Source organism: Artibeus jamaicensis, unplaced genomic scaffold, assembly GCF_021234435.1.
Source record: "Artibeus jamaicensis isolate MK-2021 breed Jamaican fruit bat unplaced genomic scaffold, CSHL_Jam_final contig_391, whole genome shotgun sequence".
In the NCBI taxonomy this organism is placed as follows: domain Eukaryota; kingdom Metazoa; phylum Chordata; class Mammalia; order Chiroptera; family Phyllostomidae; genus Artibeus; species Artibeus jamaicensis.
In genome coordinates this window covers 7769979-7788198 of record NW_026521814.1, presented here as the reverse complement: position 1 = coordinate 7788198, position 18220 = coordinate 7769979, and the positions used below count along the sequence as shown (strand labels likewise).

At 38.6% G+C, this 18220-nt stretch overlaps 1 protein-coding gene across 1 annotated transcript in view; it reads left to right on the top strand.

Annotated features, from left to right (window-relative positions):
• Positions 1-18220, top strand: part of LRP2 (LDL receptor related protein 2) — a 191487-nt gene that overhangs the window by 61315 nt on the left and 111952 nt on the right. Inside the window, exons 10-17 of the mRNA XM_053665167.1 lie at positions 4950-5078; positions 7265-7434; positions 8106-8329; positions 9384-9590; positions 11962-12164; positions 14006-14146; positions 15739-15942; positions 17865-18057. Of these exons, the coding sequence (XP_053521142.1) occupies positions 4950-5078; positions 7265-7434; positions 8106-8329; positions 9384-9590; positions 11962-12164; positions 14006-14146; positions 15739-15942; positions 17865-18057 (1471 nt within the window). The remainder of the gene's footprint in view (positions 1-4949; positions 5079-7264; positions 7435-8105; positions 8330-9383; positions 9591-11961; positions 12165-14005; positions 14147-15738; positions 15943-17864; positions 18058-18220) is intronic.

The following is an 18220-nucleotide window of genomic DNA, read 5'->3' as shown; positions in this document are numbered from 1 at the left end:
TGAGCTGACTTGCTACATGGATGCCTGTCTACTACCTGATGATGGAGATCGTTTTTTGTGTTTTCTTTTTAAGTATTTGGATACAGGGCTGGAACAGCCTTACGGGTTGTTAAATACTGAAATACTACCATGTGGTTGGTATACAGCTGTTGCCTTAAACTCTGTAACTACCCTAGCCTGCTCCCCCGACCGCTTCTGCAGTGTGCTCACACCTCCCCCGGATCCAGCAACTGAAGAGCGGTACACAGCAGGTCACTAGGGCACTGCTCCACTGACCACACTGGCCCACGCTCTGCTGGTTGTTAATCATTCCCCTTGATTTTTACCTGTGGTGGAAGCTGATTCACGAACAAACTCTACCATGTTGCTGCCAGCCGATGGCTTGTGTTGAACTAGGCACCAGTACACCAAATGTTTTCCACACCTGTCCTATCAGAGACATGCTTCCTTCCACCAGGAGATTTTTTAATCTGAAGCAAGCCAGCATTGCATCCCACTGTGATTAAGACTGGGCCTGATGACGGGAGAATTATTGATTTTTAGTTTTTTAGGATTTAGACATGAATTTATAATGCTTTGATTTTTTCTTTTTTATAATTTTTGAGATGCAAACAACAAATATAGTTGTTCACATTATCAAAAAGTAGTGACCACAGAGGTTTAATGAAAAAGTTTGTTTTTGCTGGTGTTGGGAAAAGGCGTCTGGAAGGCAATGGAAATGATTCATTAACAATTTTCCCAGGACACTTGTGTTCTTTTGATATTTGTTAGGAATTTGAGCTTCTTAAGGGCTTTCTGGATTAAAACAAACATGGTATACATAATAAATGCTCTTATAAAAGTATCTTTTCTGAAATAACTTCTAAAATGTTAATATAGTGTGGCCAAAAAAACTGAATTTGGGTAAACCCAATGAAGTTACTGTCTTTAGTCTCAGCTCATGGCTTCCAACTTAATTATACTTTCATAATTATGGTTGATCTTAATACCTACTCATAGCCAGAAAAACTCGTAGTGCCAGAGATAAACTGCGGTTTAACACATTAGACTTGCAATCTTGAGAAAGTATTCCTCAGTGTTAACGAGAACTATGACAGTGGGGCTGATTTACCTGGCATGTGTCAAGAAGCACGGGATTTTTCATCCGGTAAAAGAACCCAATTGAGGTTGTCTTTGTGGTGTGCAAAGTGGGTAATTTTAGGTTTCTAATTATGTGGGACCATGTCCCAAAGGTTGCCCATGATCTGCTTACTCCTTTTAACTGTATTCAACAAGACATTTTTAGTTCAAGTGTTTTTTGTAAGTCAGCGTGGGAGATCCTGAAGACTTAAAGAGCTCTGAATTATTTAAGGAAGCCCCCAAGTTTCTAATAATTTCAAAACATTTTATAAATAAATCATTATGGTCTGCAGCTGGCATTAAATAAGATTGCAGAACCCTCTTTGTGTTTTATCAGTACCATAATTACACTGGGGACGCATTTAAGAAATGTAAAAATATTTTTTACACACATGTCCTCCTTTGCTGGGAGGCTCACTGGCATTGGCAGCCCCGCCCTGTGCTCCCTGGGAGGGCAGGGAGGGCAGCTCAAGTGTGGGTGTGAGGCTGCTCCTTTGTCTTTGGCAAATGTCAGACTTCCCCACCCCCCCTCTACTACCACCCAGCTGCCAATCCTATTTCCAGTCTTTTAGTTGTCCAGGCATTGCCCCTTTCTCTTAGTAGAAAAGGAATTCCAATAGAAATACCAGAAGCCACATTCTTGGTATTACGTCAGCTTTTCTCTAGTTTTCCTTTTTCAACCCCTAAAGAGGAGTCAGGGCTGGATTGCCTTGCAGCTGGAACTTGATAGGCCTTATGTGTTTTCATTAAAAGTGATTTATTCTTTCAGAATCCTTACTTCAGTCTTGTGATCCCCACAACCTGTCCTGTTTGGTCTTTTTTTTTATTTTCCTTACCCTGGAGTTCAGAGAGCACATTTTCCAACATCTTTCCCCAATATCTAAGTCTGTGAAGAGCTTTAGCTTATATTTCCAAGTGTCTAGGGCTTCTTATATGCTAGAGGTCTAGGTCACTTCAATTGTTTTTGCAGCTATTAAGAAATGAAAAAACTGTCATGACAAAGTTTTTACATTGAACCTATTGATGAATGGAATACAAAAATGTGCAATATTGTACACAGGTAATTTCAGGATTTTACAGAAACCCTTCAGTTCATAGTCCACTGGAAGTAGTGTGGTCTGTCACTGGGACACTGGTTTCAAGTTCCATGGCGAACACCTTTCAGTTCATTCAGTGCCTGGGACTTTACTGCAGATAACCTCCTTTGAGATTAGCTCAGAAGTTGACATTGGAGACTCACATTCCCTGTGAATGTGAGAACCTGTCACCCGAAGAGGTCTTTTCCGTGACCTTCCTTGTCCTTCCAGAATGTATTTGTTGCCCCTGAATTTTGAAGCTGGGTTAACATTTATTTCACATTTATTTTCAAAGAAGACTTTATTTTATTTGCTTTGTAAAGAGAACTCATTAGTTTCAATGCATGGCATTATGAAACCAGTTACACTTATTTCAGCTGAGCTTTCACGAGCGTTGCTTTGGTTTTCTCTTTCAAGCATTTCAGTTCCGTGTGTCTATCATCACCCGAGTGGCTGACTCATTGCAGAGGCATCAGGTGTTGGAAGCCTATGCAACATTTGTCACCTTAGACTTGACCCACCAGTGAATGCCTCAAAGATAGATAACAAGAAACTGGAATAATCTTGACCTGAAATCTTGTGTCTTTCTACCATTTATCTGCTGCCGGTAGTCCTGGCCCGGTGGCGTGCTGAAGCAGGGTGCGGACTTACTGTCTCTGATTGACAGGACGTGCTCACTGTTCGTTGACGGAAGGACATCGTGGTGCACAGTTAGGGCAGGGCGGTCATTTGGCATGGTGGGATTTCACACAGCCAGATGGGTCAGAGTGTGTCCAAGAGAGTCTAAGCTAGAAAGAGATTTTTGAATTATTTTCAAAGCAGTGTTTGTTAGTTGGAGGGAACAAAGAGTAAAAAGGAAAGAAAAGTAACAGGGTGGGAGGTAGGTATTGTAGCAGTGTCTTATGTATTTAGTTTCTATTACCTTGCCTGTGCTCATGAAAAAACTCAACTCTACTTTCTTGTCTTCAGTTTAATTACCTATGGATATTAAGTAGCCTTTATTTTTTTTCCAAATGGAGGTATAGTTTTATTCAGTCGCTAAAAGTGACATGCTTTTTATACACTTATTCTTACCTTTAAAGTACTTGAAACCCAGGTGATAGGAGGGGCATTGGCATCACCAGATTTCTAGTTATGCCTTTTCTACCTTTAGTTTTCTTCCGTTTGTCTGCTCCCAGGCTCCTCCAGACCCTTAAGTACAGTCTCATTGGTTTTGCATTAAAAATGAGGTCAGGACATTCTGGAAGTTTGAGGGCGAATGTCCTGTACTTTGTTCCTACTGAAGCGAAGCCTCGGGTGCTGCTTTCCCAGGGCTGCGGTGAGGGCACAGAAGGGATAGATCAATGTGGGCTTTTCATTTAGACTCACAGAGGACAGGGTCCTTTTATCTTGTCCAACTGGATCACTTTTTAAAAACTTACAATCCTTGGAAAGAAAATTATGGTGGCCCATGTTGTTGTAGTTGGGAAAACTAGAACCATTAGTTCATTCCCTTGACTTGAGCTTTCTTGTTGAGGAGCCACCCGGTGGCGGGCCACCTGACAGGTGTGATGGAATCCAATTCACAACTCTGACACTTGCAGTGAGAATAATTAGATTCTAGAAATCTGGAGGATCCTAGACCCAAGGGTACAACAGTTTCAGGGATTCTAATTACTGGAAAATTTTCTGAAGCCCAGGGCGCGGAAACCCTATTGGTATGGGCTGTGGAGGTGGTCCTTCCAGGGAAGAGAGCAGGGTGAGGAAGCATGAAGAATGGATGTGAACTTGGAGGGTCGGATGAAATATTTATTTGCCATCAGTCTATCAAGGAGAGGACAATTTCTGTGCCCTTAAAATTCACTGTTTTTAAGAAAGTCTCTTTAATCTCTTGTGTTGTTCCCCACCTCCATATTGTATTGTTTATAGGTCAATTATATTGAATTGCTTTTTTACATAGGAAAACTCTGGGACATATGGCATTGAGTAGAGCTTTATCATATATGGACATGCAATAAATACTTATTAAAGAAATGACTAATAAGTTAATCAAAAGAGAAGTTATTTTTCATTCTAAATTAATTTTGGTATGATTTTTTTGGACATCAGAAGAAAAGCAGCTGGGTAGATAGATCTTTTTAAATAGTTTATTGTAGTCACACATTTGTGTCTTATTGAGGTGCTGGATATAAAGCAGGTGTTACTTTATTCTAAAGTAGTGCTGGCCAACAGAACTTTCTGCAAAGTTGGGGATGCTCTATATCTGTGCTGTCCAGTGCGGTGACACTAATCATCTGTGACCACCGAGCACTTGAAATGTTGCAGGGGTGACTGAGAAACTGAATTACTACTTTTAGTTCATTTTAGCTAATCTAAATATAAACCTAAGAAGTCACAGAGGACTGGTGGCTACTATATTGTAAAGCACAGTTTTAAAGGGAAGCATATATATAAAAATTCAGGTATTTTATAAACCAACATTATGAAATGCAATACCCCAGGGCTATGAATCTGAGCAGCATTGTGTGTCCTCTATAAAGTTATCTTGTATGTAGACTTTTAAAAATGTGTTTAAGTGCTTTTGAGTTTTCCCTACTAGGAAGATGTTGGTTTTGAATTCCTACTTTTTATTGTATGCCTAGAATCTGTGCTCCCTTCAGAGGGTGTTTATTTAGACAGGGTCACCACCATATCACTTGTCTTAAGACTTTTTTCTGAGGGTAGTCTAAAAATGTTTGTAAGCCTGATTACAAATGTTTATTTTCCCTGTGGCAGATTTTGATGATTGCCAGATATGGGGAGTTTGTGACCAGATGTGTGAAGACCGAATTGGCCATCACCAGTGCCACTGTGCAGAAGGGTACATCTTGGAGCACGGGCGGCATTGCAAAGCGAATACTTCCTGTGAGTAATTTAAGGACACCTGGATCTCTGGGCAGTAAACATGACTAACCTCTTCCTTCCATAGCAAATCATGAAAGAAATACTAGCATTTATGCAGATGGCAGGATTAATCATCAAAAATCAGGAGTGGTCCCTGCTGCTGGAAGAATGGGTCAACATGAATTTCATACTTTGATTAGGGACTAATATGTGAATAATGGTGATCATTATTAATAGTTTTTTTTTATCGGTTGCTTGTTCACTTTGGGCTTGGGCTGTTGTGTCATCTACCACACTTAATCATGGAATAAATTTTATGTCTACAGTTGACCTACTTGAGCATTTCTCCTGAATTAGTTTACCTACCACAGTGTAGGTGACAAGTCTCTACCAAAATAATTTTGCTATTGTTTATGCAAAATTTAGGGGTGGTTCAGAATGGACTTGCTAAATTTGGATTATCATTTGTGAGAATGCCTTCTTCCTGGGTGTTTCATTAGAATCAGTTTAGAGTATTATAGTAGAGAAAAGTTATGGGGAAAATCTGTGAAAAAAGAAAAGATGGCTACCCCAAAGCATTTTTGTCAACATGGATTTCTATGTAAGAAGATTTCAGCTTCACTCCTTTCTTCAGTTTTTTTTTTCCCTAGTTGATTCTGAAGAGCCCTTAGTGGCCTTCGAAGCTTACTTACCTGCTCACATGATTGAGGAATAGCCAATTTTCTAGTTGATTTTGTGTAGGGATACTTGTTTTTTGCTGTTTATGAACTTTTAGGTACAGCTGATTTTTAAGAATTAAATTTATTTTTGAATAGATAATATAGCCACATATTCAAAAACTTTAAATTAGAAGTAATTGAAGTAAATAATAAAGTATCTTCTCCATCTGTTCACTTTTGCCTAGTTTCCACGTCTATTATCTCATAATCAGTGTTTATTTTAATTCTAGAGATTATTAAGTGCATAAATAAGAATATACAGATATTGATATTTAACTTTATTGCTACATATGTAGTAGAAGCTACGTATACAGTTCTGTATCTTGCTAATGTGCATAATACATTTTTTAAAAGATTTTATTTATTTATTTTTAGAGAGGAAGGGAAGGAGAGAGGGAGAGAGACATCAATGTATGGTTGCCTTTCGTGCATCCCCTGCTGGGAACTGGCCTACAGGGAACCAGCCTGCAACCTAGGCATTTGCCCTGACTGGGAATCGAACCGCGATCGTGTGGGTCAAAGGCCCGCGCTCAATCCACTGAGCTATACCAGCCAGGGCCTGCATTATACATTTTTAAGAGCTTTCATGTCAATGCAGAGAGCTTGTCCTCATTCTAGTAGTGGGACACTAGTGACATAATCCATTTTTTGGATGTACATAATTTATTTAACTAGTCCTTTACCGATGGACTTTTATATCATGTCTTTTTTTTTAAGCAGAAAGGATTTTTTAAACTGAAAGCATTTTAAAATAAAATTTATTGGGGTGACATTGGTTAATAAAATTATATAGGTTTCAAGTGTACATTTCTATGTTACATGGTCTGCATATTATATTATGTGCCCATCACCCAGACTCAGGTCATCTTCTGTCACTATATATTTATCCCCTTTGACCTTTAATAACTGCCCCCGCCTTCCCTCTGGTAACCACCATACTGTTGTCTGTGTCTAGGGGCTTTTGTTTGTTTTCCATTGCTATTGCAAACCGATCTGCCATGGATAACCTTATTCATTTTGCATGCTGTGGGTATAGCAGGTATAGCAGATTTGGGTCCATTGCCATATTTTTCACAGTGATTTCCCAGGAGTCTTTAAAATGAGTTCTGTGTTTTACACAATCTACAGTTGCACCTGAGGTAAAGTGCTTATTTTATCAAGGATTCTTGAAAAATATCTGATGTATTCCCCTCAGTGTCATGGAAAGTGCACTGGACTAGCAGCAGTCAGGACACTTGAATTCTTGGCAGACTCAATTCTTAATTTACAGTGACTTTGGACACTTTATTGAGCAGTGTTGTGCCTCAGCTTGCCCATCTGTAAAGTGGGTATAATGACATCTATATGTCTGACTCAGAGTTTATTTTAAAATAAAATAAGAAAGCATATAAGAACATATCTGAAAAAAGCAGAAAACATCAGGTGTAAGTTAGTTCATCATCTTTGTTCATTTGAAGAAGTAATAATGCCTTCCTTTTTCACACTTAGCTGCTGAGGCCTCTGTTATCTTCTCTGATGGTCGAGATTTGCTAATGGGTGATATTCATGGAAGATCCTTTAAGGTCCTGGTAGAGTCTCAGAATCGAGGAGTGGCTGTGGGTGTGGATTTTCACTATCACCTACAAAGAGTCTTTTGGACTGACACCGTGCTAGATAAGGTAAACAGAAATCTCAGGAGGGTAGCTTGGGAGCTGATAGAACCCCAAGCACAAAGTGTTGATAGCTTTTCACTTTGGGGGGAGCAAAGGGGAAAGTTCCTTTGTTTTCTAACAAAAAAGGCCCTTGAGATATTTTATGTTAATCAGCACCTTTTCCATGCTATACTATTACATGGAACCCATTAAACAAAGCAGTCTATTATATGGATTAGCCTTGAGCAACTTTTAATTTTATTCGAAATGGAGTCCAAAAGCCTAATTAAAAGAAATAGTAGACATTCTTTCAAAAGTGGATAGATATTTGGTAGTAATTTTTGAAACTTGATCATTTAAAATGTAAAAAATACTCTGCTTTCTCGTATGATAAAAATCAGATTTTACTTGCATCTTCTAAATGAAATCATAATTGAGGATTGAGTAACAAATATTGACATTATTTTGTCTAACAGCCAAATTTTCATTATACTGTCTTATTTGGAACGTGTGATGGTTTTAACTTCAACCTTGAGTAATGCGGTGGCGATTTTTAAAATGTAAATTTTAGAGACTCCAAAAGAGTTATTGAATTTTATTTCTCCCTCTTATATTTCCTTGTACCATTAATAAAATTCTAATTCAATTCAACTGCATAAAATTTTCAAGAAGTATAATGTTTTGGGTTTTCCTTTCAGGTTTTTTCAGTTGGTGTTAATGGTTTAGATATCCAAGAAGTTCTCAATGTTTCTATTGATGATCCAGAGAATCTGGCTGTGGACTGGGTTAATAATAAACTTTATGTGGTGGAGACCAAGGTCAACCGCATAGATATGGCCAATTTGGATGGGAGCCACCGAGTTGTCCTTATAACTGAAGACTTGGGGCATCCTAGAGGAATTGCCCTGGACCCATCTGTTGGGTAAGTGATGTGAAGACATACTGAATCCAGTATTTCTGGAGTTTTGTCTCTTTTCCTACACATAAAACATCTGTGGGATTAATAGAAGATTAATTCTGATTTCTTTTAGGTTCTGTGCTCTAGAACCCATATTTGTGTTCATAGAAGCTTTAAAGGAATTGGCTAAATATACTCTCATTTGAGGATATGTAATTCAAACACAGATATACTAAAAACATGTGATGTTTCGGGGTATAATTTTATTCTTAATGTTTGCCATATTTGCCTGGCTGAGAGATTGGACTCTGTGTTCTGACTCAATCTAATACTGTTACAACAAACATTACTTTTGTTTCACTATTATTAAGATGATCACTCTAGCATGAATTCGCAGGAACTATTCTTTTTGGTGTTTTCTTGTTACAGACTAAAGTTGACATGTCAATGTTAATACCACATTATAAGTTGTTCATTGTGAACCAACCCAGCAAGATTGATAATGCTTACTTTTCACCTGGTGTAAATTCAAATTTTCCTGATCTCCACATTTGAAAACAGTTATTGAAAACTTAGCTTTCTCTTAGGTATTCCCAGTTGAGTCTTAGGACCCTTGAATGAACGTTAGGCTACTAAAGTGTTGGTGAATGGTGATTATTCATTTCTACTTCATGATATCAGCTGTCCTTCCTTGAACATGGATCTGTCTCTCAACTTCGCCTTAGGGGGAAATGGGGAATTAAGGAGAGAAATGGCTCCATAGCTCTTTATAAATGTGAAAAAGAGGTGTGAAAGAGCCAGGGAACAGGGGTTGGGGAGGCTGGGAGTGGATATAAATTTTTAGGTGACATATTCGTGCATTTTAATAGTCGCTGTTGGTGTTGTTGCCTCTCCTGATTGGCCTTCTTAGTCTTGGATTTTTAATACTTTTTAATTTCTCTATTATTTTATACCCCCACAGCTCTCTAATCAGGTGGAGGAAATTTCCACTGATCCAGACAAAATTAAAACAAATATTTCCAGATAAACTTGTAAAATAACTGAGTCTTTCATCTTTTCTTTTGTTTTTATTTTCTAGTTACTTATTTTTCTCAGATTTGGAGAGCCTTTCTGGGGGACCCACAGTGGAAAGGGCTTTCATGGATGGTACTAACCGTAAAGATTTGGTAAAGACCAAGCTGGGCTGGCCTGGTGGGATAACTCTGGATATCGTATCAAAGCGTGTTTACTGGGTTGATTCCCGGTTTGATTACATTGAGACCGTAACTTATGATGGAACTCAAAGGTAAGAAGAATTTGTTTAAATAACTTTATGAGTTTGGGGAAAGTGCATGAAATTTATGGGGAGGGATACCAAAGGACCAGAACTAAAATATTGTTTTTTTGGTTGACATTATTAGCTTGAATAACCTTTGTGTTGACATTTGCATGGTGACCTGCTCTGAGTTTTGTTAACTTTCCTGTGTTCCATAATAACAGTCATCAAATATTCCCTAGAACATCTGTTCTTGGACTTCTCTTCCCAACCCCTTTTTCACTCTTAGATAACACACATTATTTTCACTGGTCCCAGAGTCCATCTATGCCCAGGCTCATTATACTCTGGGTCCCTTATGGTTTGTTTCTAAAAATAACTTTGTCTTTTAGCTTTCTAACTTTCCCTCAATAAATAAGTGCTTTTTTATTTATTTAACATTTTCTGGTGGAAATTAATTGGATTTTACTCTGCCCTTATATATATTTCAAATTTCAAAGAGAAATTCTGACTCATATTTTTACCTGATACACTTCAAAGATAGTTAAACAGAGCAGTTGAATGTGGAATATGGCATATTTTCTCTTTATCTTCTTAGTCTCATTAAAGCTAACTATAAATTATTTAAATTGTTAACTATTTTAGGTCTTTCCTTTTGATATTTTCAAAAATGGTCTTAAAATTTTGACTAAGGAAAATTTACTCAGTGCATTCAGCAAATAAACTGGCTGGGTACATTTTCCAAATGACTTGATTTTATTGTTTTCTTCTTTATCCCTTTTGTAAGGAGAGTATCAGAGTTTGCCCCTGGGTTTTATGTTCTTAGCACAGTCCTGACATGGAATGATAAGGCCTTAAATGAAGTGATAAGGCTATGAATTCTTATCACTGCAACCGGTTCCTCTAGTGAGAATTTGAGTTAATTTAATAAAAAAAATTAGTTAACTTGATAAGTCATATAAAAAAGACTGAAAAATACCTGAAGTTTTCTTTTTCATAGGGATTATATTATATAGTTCAAGTATCTTTATGCTAAGGTTAAACTAAAACATAAAAGATAAAAACTAATTGAGTTTCAGAAAGATTTGAGTGGTTTGCTGGCTGTGAGGAAGCGTCAAAGAGATAATAAATCTCATGAGTACAGCTGAAATCATAAAGTCACTGCCTCTGGCTTTGCCAGCAGGTGGCATTCAGGGTTCTGGAATTTGCTAACTGAAAAAGAAAGCCATTCTCCAATCTTAATGTACCCTGTCATTATCGAATGTTTCAAAGTGTGTGCTAACTTGTCACCTTAGGTTTCTTAGTTTTCTTTTTTTCCTATAGTGTTTCCAGCATTGCTATCTTAGTCTTTTTTTTAAAAAAAGATTTTATTTATTTATTTTTAGAGAGAGGGGAAGGGAAGGAGAAAGAGAGGGAGAGAAACACCAGTCTGTGGTTGCCTTTCACATGGCACCCACTGGGGACCTGGCCTGCAACCCAGGCATGTGTCCTGACTGGGGATCGAACCAGTGACCTTTTGGTTCACAGGCCACACTCAGTCCACTGGGTGACACCAGCCAGGGCATATCTTCATTTTTTATTAGAGTTCCACTGAGTGCTTTTCAGTTTTCAGGACTGCTAAGATTTTCCTTAGAAGGCTTCCTATTGTACCAAAGGAAAAAAGAGAATTAGATTTTTCCTCATGAGTCATTTTCTACCCCAATTTAAAAATATGGCCCGAGTTATCACTTACGTGGATGTAGTCAGGGTGGGCACTGATTCCTTGCTCTCGCTTGGCACCTTTCACTTCTGCTTTGCTTAAGTAGCTCTGGGCACACTGTGCCTTAAGTAGATCAGCTGCCAGTTTCATCAAGCAGAGCCGTAAACGTAGCATCGCACTGGTTCTTGCTCTCACTAGGGTGACATTAGGAACAGGTCTGTGTGTCTGCCGTGGGTTGAAGTCTGCCACTCACTGTCCTAAACCCTAATTGCTGAGAAATGGTCAGTGATCCAGTGTGAAGTTCATGTTGAAAGACATCCTCTACCAGACTTCCAATCCCTTATTATACCCTTTTACCTATGGATTTCAAAATGACATGTCGTATCTTAGCCCTTTTCTATATGAGGCAACCTTAAAAGAATGAAGAGCAGGTGAGAAAATGGTAATTTCTTTTAAAAGTCAAAAATAAGCTAGGATTGGAACTGGAATTTAAGTTTCAACGGTCTTTTCCAAAAGACAGGAAAATCCTATCATGTGTATGTGGAAATACATCTGTGTTTTAAAATGTATTGAATCTATAAATTCTATATTTGTAACAAGAAATTCTTTAGCTTTTTATGCATTTACTGGAACTAATTCCACCTTTAATCAAAATTAAGCAAAGCAAACAAAAAATTGTATGCTATGTATCTTTTGTAACAGGAAGACAGTGCTTCACGGAGGCTCCCTCATTCCTCATCCCTTTGGAGTGAGCTTGTTTGAAGACAGTGTGTTCTTTACCGACTGGACCAAGATGGCTGTAATGAAGGCAAACAAGTTCACGGAGACCAACCCACAAGTGTACTACCAGTCTTCCCTGAGGCCCTTTGGAGTGACTGTTTACCATTCCCTCCGGCAGCCCTATGGTGAGCCCCTCAGCAATGGAACCCATGTCTGGTACTGGCCTCGGGAGAAACGTTTTCTCGAGGCTGCGGAAGTGAACGTTAAGGGGTCTCATGAGATTTGGTGACATTCACAGATATGTGAAGGGTTATCTGGAGAATTAAATCTTTTGAAATTGGCTCTGCAAATCATGAACATTCTGGAGAAAATGACATATTTCAGAGTTAAATCTATAGAGGAGTTAGAGATTAATTTAACAGATATTTGTCATCACCTGCTATGTGCCAGATCCTGTCTAGATACTGGAGATATAGTAGGAAACAAACCAAACCAAAACATCTATCTTCACTCTATGGAGAGAAATCTTGTAATTCTCTGATATTACAGTTGAGGAAACTGAGGCCCAGAGGAAGATAATGACATACCTAAGTGCTCATTTTAGGTGCTTTCAGAGCCATTTTTTCCTTTTTCTCTGCTGTACATCTAAGACACCCATTCTTTCATCTGCAGCAGGTCTGTCAGAAGCAAATTGGGTTTGGTGGCTCTGGCTGGTTACTTACTAAAAAAAAGAAATATTTTTATTTTGACACTGCTTAGTTTCATTTTATAGTAAGTTTTGTTTGTGTTTTATGGTTTTAAATGGATATAACTATCTGGGTTATACATAGCCCTTTTCTGTTTTTGCTTTGTGCATCAAGGAAAACCCTAACCCTATGATGGTAGAAAGCTTAATATGAGTGAATAGTCACTCAGCAAATAACAGATTTCACTTTAACACTCTTGTGTTAAGTGATGGGTCTCTGATCTTTCCTAATCTACCACTCTTGCCAGGTTGAGTCAGATGATCACATTTTGATCCCACCTGGCTGATGGAGAAAAACTAATTAGGCTGATTTTTTTTAAAGAAACCACCCACTATAACCAAAATGTTCATATGAATATCCTTCATTGTAGTCATCCTGGGAAAACACATATTTTACATGAGAAGATACAATATATCTGAAGACATTTTGGAAATCTCTATTTGGAATAGTCAGTTTATGAGCCCTCAATCAAAAAATTACCCAATTTTATCATCCAAATTATTTCTATTAATTGTCTCAGAATGATATCTGGCTGTTGTTTCTCTAAGTTGATCCACCTGTGATGGTAAAGAGACTATTTTAAAGAAGTCAAAGGCCAAGAAGACTATTTCAAAAGCACATACAACATTTTTTAGTTGTGGCGGCAGCACTGTGTTCAGTGAACTTCCAGGGGTCGCTGTGTTTTGAGAGTGGTTTTCGGAAGTACAAATGGGTTTGTGTTGCAATCGTGTTGGGTTTTGAGTCAGATCTCAATTTGGTGTAGCTGGTTGGCCACCAAAGAACCTTGGACAAGTCGTTTTACCTTTAGAGACTTGGCTTCCTCTCTATAGGATCAGGGTACTACTGCTTATCTCTTAGAGTCATTGATTGTCAGTTGGTTTACTAACAGAGTAAGCATCCAGCAAGTTATAATTGTATGTTATGAATGGTAAAATAGCATGTCAGGGTTTTTTGGGGGACAGTTACTTTCTAATCACTGAGGCTGGCAGACACAAGTACTGGGAAAATAGCCCCCCAAATTATCCATTTGCAGGAATCTTTTTTTTGCAGGACTGTTTTTTTTGCCACCACCAGTTGCAGATTAAGTGGGAGAGAAGTGATGAAATCGAGAGGGCCAGAGCATCCCTAGGGGTGAATGTATATAGTAACAACCTGCAGTGATGTCTCTGAATTTTACACACATTATTCTATTTCACCTACAGGCTCAAAAGTGGCTTCACCGGTCTGGGATAATTACACATTTCTAACTGAGATTTTCCCCTGTGCGTCTTCTCCTGCAGCTAGGAATCCATGTGCCGAAAACAACGGGGGCTGTGCACAGGTCTGTGTCCTCAGCCACAGGACAGATAATGGTGGCTTGGGTTACCGCTGCAAGTGCACGTTTGGCTTCAACCTAGATGTGGATGGCCGCCACTGTGTTGGTAAGAAATCGGTTTTGGACTGTCTTTCTGCAAGGTGACATAGGGGTATACGCTGCTCTCGAACTGTGCCAGCTCCCAGTCATGCTTTTTCACTTTTCTGTAACCCACAGGGCATCTTCCTCAGGGCCCCACTCCCCTCCACACAGAGCTGTGTTTAAAGAAGTCAGTTTCTGTCTCCCTTTCCCTGTGGGCTCCTTCCTGAAATCTTTGTCTGCCTTTTTTTTTAAAGGTTGTGTTTTTTAAAATTTATTTTTAGAGAGAGGTGAAGGGAGGAGGAAAGAGGGAAAGAAAGATCAATGTGTGGTTGCTTCTCTTGTGGATCCCACTGGGGGCCTGGCTTGCAACCTAGGCATGTGCCCTGAATGGGAATCAAACTAGCAACCCTTTGGTTCATAGCCCGTGCTCTATCCACTGTTTGTCTGCCTTTTTAACTGGGCCATTGAAATTTCATAGGATTTCATTTTGAGTGTTTTCTATTATGTATACCTTTTCCACTTGAGATGTTAGCCTGAACTTCTGTGGAGAGCACTCCCATCACTTTTATTCACCTCTCCCAGGCTGCCACTTGTGCCATGTTGAGTCACACAAAGTGATTGACAGCTTGGTCCCCCCTGGCTTTGTTGGGGTGGCTTGTTTCCTCATCTAGTTTTTCTCTTGTCGGTTGCCATTTTCTCTTTATATCTGCTGCTGTACCATGGGTCACGTTCTTACCTTAAAGACTTCGTTTCTTCCTCTTGGGTCACCTACACATCTCCTCATAGTTGGGCCATTGCCTCTGCCTCAGCTGATGTTGAGATACATTCCTACAACATTTATTTCTTTTATTTTCACCTTGACAACCCTCCTTGTTATGCTTCTGATAAATTCTTACTCCCCAGATGGTGCTGCTTCTGGCTTAGTATGTAAATTTTCTTATTCTAATTCAGACAAATTTGTTAACTTTGTAGGTAATCCCAGATTAAGATAAAAATCACCCTCAATTAAAAAGCTATGTGCTTCTATTATTGTCTAATAATCTTGTTTTTAAGCTCCTTCTGTATTTTTTTCTATCTCTCAGATATATATCCTTCATTTTTCTCTTTCTGATTTCCTGACATACTGTCACTGTCTCCTTGATTTTAAACACCACCCCTTCTTTCCTATTTTCTACATTTATCCCCTCCTTCCCTTCTTTCCCTCCTTTATTTCTTTCTAAATAGTTTCCCTTGTTGCTCTCAATTCTCCTCCTTTACTGGTCTCAATACCTCAAAAAGTGAGGTAGGATTCTCTATAAAAAAGTCAATCTTACTCTAGAATTTTGATTAAATTACTACGAGTTCAGTTAATACTGCTTTAAAAATTAAACGTACATACTATCTTTTATACAAATAAATTGATGAATTTCTCAGGGAGAAGATCATAATACTTGTATTGCCTTTATTGCTGCTTATCTTTTTTCTTCCCTCCCATTATTTCCATCTATGTTCTCTGCAGATGAATTTTTACTATTATTTTAGAATTATAAAGTGCTTTATGGATGTGTAAGTGCTTTGAATGGATTTACAGAGGGCAAGAACCATGCTGTGGCTGACTGCACTGTGTCCTTCCTGTAGCTGTAGAGCAGTTCCTGATCTTTTCATCCGAAGTGGCTGTTCGTGGGATCCCGCTCACCGTCTCCACCCAGGAAGATGTCATAGTTCCAGTGACGGGAAATCCTTCTTTCTTTGTTGGAATTGATTTTGATGCCTGGGAGAAAACTCTCTTTTTTTCAGATACATCAGTAGACATGATTTATAAACAAAAGATCGATGGCACAGGTGAGAAAGGGATTTAAAATTTTTGGTGTGTTTTGTTGGTTTTGAATGATAATGCTAATAATATATGTAGTTTGTTTAGTAAAACTTTGCATTCAATTCTTAAGCAGGATGCTTTCCTGAATACTTTTAGTTCAGGAAAAGAAATCTATTGCTTTTCTTATGAATTAAGTTTAAATGAATACTTTTATTTTCAGAATTACAAATGATGGTGTTTTTTTAAAAAAAAGATCTTATTTTATTTTTAGAGAGAGGGGAAGGGAAGGAGAAAGAGAGGGAGAGAAACATCAATATGTGGTTGCCTCTGTAGTGCCCGCTACTGGGAGTCTGGCCCACAACCCAGGCACATGCCCTGACTGGGAATTGAACCCTCCACCCTTTGGTTTGGAGGCTTGTGCTCAGTCCACTGAACTACACCACTCAGGGCCTGATGGTGCATTTTAACAATGACAAATATGATCATAAAAGAAGCTGACACTCCATGAAGAAGCAAGTGTATGAAAGGTGTTAATGGGTTAATTGACTAGAGGCTGTTTCTCACATGCAAGCAGCCAGATTGATCCAATGGGACCCCTCCTCTTTAGGGATGCAGGGCTCTCTAAATGCTTAGCTTGGAATGATAATAATTTTAAAAAAGATATGAATTATATATAAATGTGGATTTACTCTAAATTTTTAATTGATTGGAATTTTGTTATAACCTTCATAATCATCTCTGAAAGATAAATTATATTTAGTCACAGTTTACTGTTGGGCTCTTTATTCAATGATGGGGGGTGGGAGTACTCCTCCCATTCCTCTCCCTCTTTTTAGCTTTTCTCATTAACCTCCAACTATGTTCTGGAACATGTGAAGCTGTCAATCAAATTCTTTCTCTCTCCCCGGCCCTAAGTATTTGCCTTCTACGAGCTCCCAACTCACCACCTCCTTGGGGAAACTTCTCCACACTTCCACCTGCCATACGTTCTATTCGGAGACTCTGCTCTCACAGTATCCTGTGCGTATCTCTGTCACAGTGCCCATTACTGTTTTATTTTTGCTTCTTGGATTCATTGTCTCTCCTTCTCTCCCACTTCATTATAAATACCCTGAAGGTAGTGCCCACACTTCTTTCAAGATGCCTCACTTCTCTATGTCTCAGTTTCCTCATCTGTAAAATAGTATGTGGGCAGTTCCTGGCTCAAAGTAAGTGCTCAATATAAGCTATTATTAGCAATACTATTAACAATTTTCCAAATATCTACTGTGGTGGAATTTTCTGAATAAATGAATGGGAAAAGCACAAGGATTGTTTTCCCTATTTTGAAAGAAAGAGGTGTGATTGCTTACACTGATTCAGATTTTCTTTGGTGAGGAAAGGAAAAAGAAGGGAAAAGGCATAAAAATTTCACAAAGAGGAAAGTGGTCTTTTTTTCTCCTGCACTTAGCTCTGAGTTCCTTTCTGGTATCTTTGCTGGTCTTTCCCATACTTGGCACCTTTGTGGCTATGAAACACTGTTGATGAGAGTGCTGGACGGCCGTAGCACCGAGATATCCCCCAGTCGTACCTGGCAGCGTCAGTTCATCAAAGCTGTCTGTGGGTGGTGTTTGTGCGTGTGTGAACTCAGGTATCTCTTTTTCAGATGTGCTGCAATGAGAATTATTTTTTCCTTGACGAAGGGAGTAAGTCTAGGCCACACCACTCCTGGTTCTGTTTTTATCAACATCATATCTATTCTTTGAGATCTAAACTTTTGGAAAGGATAGATTCTAGGTTCGCCTCATGTTGTTGCTCAGCAGTTTACAGTATTTTTAAAAAAGAATTTTGAATGATACTGAAACGTGCTCTAATTCTGACGCAAAATTTAAATATGCAGTAGTAGGAAAAGGTATGTCTTACTATAAAACATGCTTAGTTTAAATCATGTCTGTATTTTAACTTACAGGAAGAGAAATTCTCACGGCTAACAGGGTGGAAAGTGTTGAAAGTCTGACTTTTGACTGGATTTCAAAGAATCTCTATTGGACAGACCTTTCTTACAGGAGTGTCAGTGTTATGAGGCTAGCCGATAAATCGAGACGGGAAATAGTCCAGAATTTAAACAACCCTCGATCCATCGTAGTTCATCCCATTGCTGGGTAAGTGTGTTTGAGTTTTCCCGAGAGCTTGAAACTATGTAAGTGACTGGAAGGTAATGCCATAGGGATTTGGCAAGTCCAGCAAATGTAAGGTTGACTACACAAGTTGATATCGGGTTAAATTTTACCCTTTTAGTGTAGGCTTCAGTAATCACTTCATCTC